The sequence below is a fragment of the Oncorhynchus kisutch genome, linkage group LG28, assembly GCF_002021735.2.
Source record: "Oncorhynchus kisutch isolate 150728-3 linkage group LG28, Okis_V2, whole genome shotgun sequence".
Taxonomy (NCBI): domain Eukaryota; kingdom Metazoa; phylum Chordata; class Actinopteri; order Salmoniformes; family Salmonidae; genus Oncorhynchus; species Oncorhynchus kisutch.
Genome location: NC_034201.2, coordinates 43,687,391 through 43,694,890, shown reverse-complemented (window position 1 = coordinate 43,694,890; position 7,500 = coordinate 43,687,391). Strand labels below are relative to the sequence as shown.

Sequence of the window (7,500 nt, the reverse complement as noted above, 5' to 3'; positions counted from 1 at the left end):
TCCTCTCTTGGGGAATGCTGCTTTTTAGTTAGCTTTGCTACAGTATCAAAATACATTTTGGATTGATCTTATTTTCCTCAATTAAGTTAGAAAAATAGGATGATCGAGCAGCAGTAAGGGCTCTTCGATACGGCACAGTACTGTCTTTCCAAGCTAGTCAGAAGACTTCCAGTTTGGTGTAGCAGCAGTAAGGGCTCTTCGATACTGCACGGTACTGTCTTTCCAAGCTAGTCGGAAGACTTCCAGTTTGGTGTAGCAGCAGTAAGGGCTCTTCGATACTGCACGGTACTGTCTTTCCAAGCTAGTCGGAAGACTTCCAGTTTGGTGTGGCGCCATTTCCGTTCCAATTATCTGGAAGCTTGCTTCAGGGCTCAGATATATTCTGTATGGCAGGGAACTAGTTTCTTATGAGAAATGTCTTTTGTTTTTAGGGGTGCGACTGCATCTAGGGGACTGTGCAAGGTTAAATTGAGTTCCTCAGTTAGGTGGTTAACTGATTTTTGTCCTCTGACATTGTTGGGTAGGCGGAGGGAGCCTGGAAGAGCATCTAGGAATCTTTGGGTTGTCCGAGAATTTATAGCACGACTTTTGATGATCCTTGGTTGGGGTCTGAGCAGATTATTTGTTGCGATTGCAAACGTAATAAAATGGTGGTCCGATAGTCCAGGATTATGAGGAAAAACATTAAGATCCACAACATTTATTCCATGGGACAAAACTAGGTCCAGAGTACGACTGTGGCAGTGAGTAGGTCCGGAGACATTTTGGACAAAACCCACTGAGTCGATGATGGCTCCGAAAGCCTTTTGGAGTGGGTCTGTGGACCTTTCCATGTGAATATTAAAGTCACCAAAAATTTGAATATTATCTGCCATGACTACAAGGTCCGATAGGAATTCAGGGAACTCAGTGAAGAACGCTGTATATGGCCCCAGGAGGCCTGTAAACAGTAGCTATAAAAAGTGATTGAGTAGGCTGCATAGATTTCATGACTAGAAGCTCAAAAGACAAAAATGTTTTCGTTTTTTTGTAAATTTAAATTTGCTATCGTAAATGTTAGCAACACTTCCTCCTTTGCGGGATATGCGGGGTGATATTGTCACTAGTGTAACCAGGAGGTGAGGCCTCATTTAACACAGTAAATTCATCAGGCTTGAGCCATGTTTCAGACAGGCCAATCACATCACAATTATGATCAGTGATTAGTTCATTGACTATAACTACCTTGGAAGTGAGGGATCTAACATTAAGTAGCCCTATTTTGAGATGTGAGGTATCACAACCTCTTTCAATAATGGCAGGAATGGAGGAGTCTTTATCCTAGTGAGATTGCTAAGGCGAACACCGCCATGTTTAGTTTTGCCCAACCCAGGTCGAGGCACAGACACGGTCTCAATGGGGATAGCTGAGCTGACTACACTGACTGTGCTAGTGGGAGACTCCGCTAAACTGGCAGGCTGGCTAACAGCCTGCTGCCTGGCCTGTACCCTATTTCATTGTGGAGCTAGGGGAGTTAGAGCCCTGTCTATGTTCGTAGATAAGATGAGAGCACCCCTCCAGCTAGGATGGAGTCCGTCACTCCTCAGCAGGCCAGGCTTGGTCCTGTTTTTGGGTGAGTCCCAGAAAGAGGGCCAATTATCTACAAATTCTATCTTTTGGGAGGGGCAGAAAACTGTTTTCAACCAGCGATTGAGTTGTGAGACTCTGCTGTAGAGCTCATCACTCCGCCTAACTAGGAGGGGGCCAGAGACCATTGCTCGATGCTGACACATCTTTCTAGCTGATTTACACGCTGAACAGAGGAGGAGTAGGATGAGTGTACGGCTAAAGGCTATAAGAACTGGTCATCAAGTGCGTTGGGGACAGAGAATAAAAGGAGCAGATTTCATGGCGTGGAAGAATAGATTCAGGGCATAATGTACAGACAAGGGTATGGTAGGATGTGAGTACAGTGGAGGTAAACCTAGGCGTTGAGTAACGATGAGAGAGGTTTCGTCTCTGAAGGGACAAGCTAACACCGGTGAGGTCTCCGTATGTGTGTGGGGTGGGAGTAAAGAGCTATCTAAGGCATTTCGAACGGGACTGAAGGCTCTACAGTGTAATAAAACAGTAAAAACTAGCCAAGACAGCAGTAGACAAGGCATTGACATTAGAGAGAGGCATATTGACATTAGAGAGAGGCATATTGACATTAGAGAGAGGCATATTGACATTAGAGAGAGGCATATTGACATTAGAGAGAGGCATATTGACATTAGAGAGAGGCATATTGACATTAGAGAGAGGCATATTGACATTAGAGAGAGGCATATTGACATTAGAGAGAGGCATATTGACATTAGAGAGAGGCATATTGACATTAGAGAGAGGCATATTGACATTAGAGAGAGGCATATTGACATTAGAGAGAGGCATATTGACATTAGAGAGAGGCATATTGACATTAGAGAGAGGCATATTGACATTAGAGAGAGGCATATTGACATTAGAGAGAGGCATATTGACATTAGAGAGAGGCATATTGACATTAGAGAGAGGCATATTGACATTAGAGAGAGGCATATTGACATTAGAGAGAGGCATATTGACATTAGAGAGAGGCATAAAGCAATCACAGGTGTTGATCGGAGAGCTAAGACAACAACGGGTAAATGGCGATGAATGGGCAGAGTGGGTCAGTTAGGTACATACAGGACCTGAGTTCTAGGCTGGGGCTGACAGGTAAATGGTTATGAATGGGCAGAGCGGGTCAGTTAGGTACATACAGGACCTGAGTTAGACTGGGGCCGACAGGTAAATGTTGATGAATGGGCAGAGCGGGTCAGTTAGGTACATACAGGACCTGAGTTCTAGGCTGGGGCTGACAGGTAAATGGTTATGAATGGGCAGAGTGGGTCAGTTAGGTACATACAGGACCTGAGTTCTAGGCTGGGGCTGACAGGGAAATGGTTATGAATGGGCAGAGTGGGTCAGTTAGGTACATACAGGACCTGAGTTCTAGGCTGGGGCTGACAGGTAAATGGTTATGAATGGGCAGAGCGGGTCAGTTAGGTACATACAGGACCTGAGTTCTAGGCTGGGGCTGACAGGTAAATGGTTATGAATGGGCAGAGTGGGTCAGTTAGGTACATACAGGACCTGAGTTCTAGGCTGGGGCTGACAGGGAAATGGTTATGAATGGGCAGAGTGGGTCAGTTAGGTACATACAGGACCTGAGTTCTAGGCTGGGGCTGACAGGTAAATGGTTATGAATGGGCAGAGCGGGTCAGTTAGGTACATACAGGACCTGAGTTAGACTGGGGCCGACAGGTAAATGTTGATGAATGGGCAGAGTGGGTCAGTTAGGTACATACAGGACCTGAGTTAGACTGGGGCCGACAGGTAAATGGTGATGAATGGGCAGAGCGGGTCAGTTAGGTACATACAGGACCTGAGTTCTAGGCTGGGGCTGACAGGTAAATGGTTATGAATGGGCAGAGCGGGTCAGTTAGGTACATACAGGACCTGAGTTAGACTGGGGCCGACAGGTAAATGGTGATGAATGGGCAGAGTGGGTCAGTTAGGTACATACAGGACCTGAGTTAGACTGGGGCCGACAGGTAAATGGTGATGAATGGGCAGAGCGGGTCAGTTAGGTACATACAGGACCTGAGTTAGACTGGGGCCGACAGGTAAATGGTGATGAATGGGCAGAGCAGGTCAGTTAGGTACATACAGGACCTGACTTCTAGGCTGGGGCCGACAGGTAAATGGTGATGAATGGGCAGAGTGGGTCAGTTAGGTACATACAGGACCTGAGTTCTAGGCTGGGGCTGACAGGTAAATGGTTATGAATGGGCAGAGCAGGTCAGTTAGGTACATACAGGACCTGAGTTAGACTGGGGCCGACAGGTAAATGGTGATGAATGGGCAGGGTGGGTCAGTTAGATACATACAGGACCTGAGTTCTAGGCTGGGGCTGACAGGTAAATGGTTATGAATGGGCAGAGCGGGTCAGTTAGGTACATACAGGACCTGAGTTCTAGGCTGGGGCCGACAGGTAAATGGTGATGAATGGGCAGAGAGGGTCAGTTAGATACATACAGGACCTGAGTTAGACTGGGGCCGACAGGTAAATGGTGATGAATGGGCAGAGCAGGTCAGTTAGGTACATACAGGACCTGACTTCTAGGCTGGGGCCGACAGGTAAATGGTGATGAATGGGCAGAGTGGGTCAGTTAGGTACATACAGGACCTGAGTTCTAGGCTGGGGCTGACAGGTAAATGGTTATGAATGGGCAGAGCGGGTCAGTTAGGTACATACAGGACCTGAGTTAGACTAGGGCCGACAGGTAAATGGTGATGAATGGGCAGAGTGGGTCAGTTAGATACATACAGGACCTGAGTTCTAGGCTGGGGCTGACAGGTAAATGGTTATGAATGGGCAGAGCGGGTCAGTTAGGTACATACAGGACCTGAGTTCTAGGCTGGGGCCGACAGGTAAATGGTGATGAATGGGCAGAGAGGGTCAGTTAGGTACATACAGGACCTGAGTTCGAGACTGGGGCCGACAGGTAAACTAAAGGTACCGTGTTATTGAAACAGTCCTGGGGGCATCAGCTGTGTAGCCGAGTGATCATAGGGTCAAAAGAGCAGTAAAAGGCGAGTCAGGGTGCCGTTCGGTAGTCACTACTACACTAGGAGAGCAGGGGACACAGCGTTCAGATAAATAAAAATAGCAGATCCGTACTACATTGGGTATTCCATTTTCCACATTCCATTTTTCTCTCTCTCTCTCTCTCTCTCTCTCTCTCTCTCTCTCTCAGCTCTAAACTTGTTAGGGCTCAACTGGCAGCTGAAGCCGGCTGATGGGCACCTGATCAACAACGGCCTGAGCACTGAGCTGCCGGGCATCAGCGACGTGGCAACAGTGCCCTCCGGAGGCAGAGGTAAGAACAGCCAGAGTCTGCATGGCTACCGCCCCTGGCCATGGTGCTGAAACCCTCCTTTACACTACACTGAGGCTACATGGATGACAGGAGACTGGGGCTCTAACAACTAGTGAGGCCTGCAGAATAAACTGTTCTTGTAGATGAATGAATTTGAAGGTAGCATGTAGTACAAATGTACAGACTGCTAATGTAACAGACAGAGAAAGAGCAAGAAGACCCTGGCTTTCATTCGTTAGTGAACAAATTACAACGAGTTCTCCTGTTTGAATTATAGTGGAGCTTACCCTGTCTGGGGCATAACTGTTCTAGAATCGTAATTGCATCATGTTCTAGAATCGTAATTGCATCATGTTCTAGAATCGTAATTACATCAACAGAATGTACACAGGTTCTATTGAAGGAGCTAATTGCATTATTTACCTTAGTTAGTTTGACATTTGCAGTCGACGCCTAATCTAAAGATGACACCAAGGCTCGCCGTCTGTCCACCATGTTGCCATAATGTCGCAATTTCCCTAAAACATTAGAAAACAAGCTCTCAGATAAATCCTTAGTAATTCCTCCCTCATACCAATGCAATTTGGTTTGATTTCTGCTAAAACCAAATATCCCTTCCTTCAGTCTGTGGAATTGTCTGGTCGTCTTAAATGAGGAGGACTGTAACAACACCATGTAATCCAGCGAGAGGAGGCGTAGCGTGGGTGGAAGGTGCTGTGAAACCGAATCTCTGAAGGGTTTTTCGGCTTTGATGGAGGTCCTCTGGAGTGGTTCTGAGGAGCCGCCAACTACGAGCTGTCTCATGAGCCGACACACAGACAGACGCACATGGCCCGTCTGGGCCGAGCTAGTTTGTTCTAGTCAGACGCGGAAATGGAGTGTTTGAATTTGCCTGGGCTTCATGTCATTAGAGAAGGTTGTGGAAAGGACAAGATATGAGTGAGTGCACATCTGTCATCTGTTGGGAATGGTACCAAAACCCTTCATTCGCTGGGAAGATACAGCGGTCGCGTTGGGCTCTCCTGGGGTTCTGTGGCACTGGCAACAGTTTTACATAAGACTGTGTTGTGGCAGACTTCAAACTAAATTGTTGATGCCTCCCCTAACTCTGGGGCTTGGGACCTGGTGTCTACATGAGGTGAGGTGATCTCTGCTGTACAGCCGTAGAGAAGGAGATGTAAGACTGTTCTGGAGGCCAGTCAGAGCATTGTGGTTATAAAGACTGTTCTGGAGGCCAGTCAGAGCATTGTGGTTATAAAGACTGTTCTGGAGGCCAGTCAGAGCATTGTGGTTATAAGACTGTTCTGGAGGCCAGTCAGAGCATTGTGGTTATAAGACTGTTCTGGAGGCCAGTCAGAGCATTGTGGTTATAAGACTGTTCTGGAGGTCAGTCAGAGCATTGTGGTTATAAGACTGTTCTGGAGGCCAGTCAGAGCATTGTGGTTGTGGTTATAAGACTGTTCTGGAGGCCAGTCAGAGTATTGTGGTTATAAGACTGTTCTGGAGGCCAGTCAGAGCATTGTGGTTATAAGACTGTTCTGGAGGCCAGTCAGAGCATTGTGGTTATAAGTCTGTTCTGGAGGCCAGTCAGAGCATTGTGGTTATAAAGACTGTTCTGGAGGCCAGTCAGAGCATTGTGGTTATAAAGACTGTTCTGGAGGTCAGTCAGAGTATTGTGGTTATAAGACTGTTCTGGAGGCCAGTCAGAGCATTGTGGTTATAAAGACTGTTCTGGAGGCCAGTCAGAGTATTGTGGTTATAAAGACTGTTCTGGAGGCCAGTCAGAGCATTGTGGTTATAAAGACTGTTCTGGAGGCCAGTCAGAGCATTGTGGTTATAAAGACTGTTCTGAAGGCCAGTCAGAGCATTGTGGTTGTGGTTATAAGACTGTTCTGGAGGCCAGTCAGAGTATTGTGGTTAATGCTGATGTGTCTGTGATCGTCACTGTCAGGACTCTGGCAGTGCCACTGCAGATCTGCCTGATGTTTTAGGAGGAATAACACCCCTTCCTTAATACTGTGGGAGGAACACATCGCTACCCAGGACCTCGTCTCTCTCTCCCTTCTTTCTCTCTTTCTTTCTCTCTCTCTCTCTCTCTCTCCCTTATCTATTTTTAATGTAGCCAGAGGTTTCTCAGCTAGGAAAATATATACTTATTTTGGGTTAACTACTCAAAACCAGAGTGGGAAAGCAACGCCTGCAGCAATTTGTCAAGTGTTTTTAAGGGGAGACATGTTGCACTATGGAGAACTATGATGATGAGCCTTCACCACTGTCTCCCTCCTCAGTCCCATGAGGACTTCACGACCAACAGGTCTGGGAATATGATCCTACCGAGCGAGGAGAAGAATGACAGCAGATCTTTAGTTCCTCACTGTCCCCACGGGGAAAAGGGGCTATATCCTGTAGCGCTGCTATGGAAACATCTAGAAACCTTTTACAGTGTAAAATGATTATTAGTGTCATAACTAAACACCTTGTATGACAAAACAGCATCTCTGTGTTCGTTTGTTCCTGCTATGTAACACAAATATTTACATTGCATCTCCATAAGCTGGAGAGGTTGACATTC

General features: G+C 46.8%; 1 protein-coding gene across 2 annotated transcripts in view; it reads left to right on the top strand.

Moving 5' to 3' along the window:
• LOC109873384 (teneurin-2) overlaps window positions 1-7,500 on the top strand; it is a 176,661-nt gene that overhangs the window by 84,992 nt on the left and 84,169 nt on the right. For both annotated transcript variants that reach the window (XM_031808169.1, XM_031808168.1), the window contains one exon: window positions 4,806-4,928. In XM_031808169.1, coding sequence (XP_031664029.1) covers window positions 4,806-4,928 — 123 coding nt within the window. The remainder of the gene's footprint in view (window positions 1-4,805; window positions 4,929-7,500) is intronic.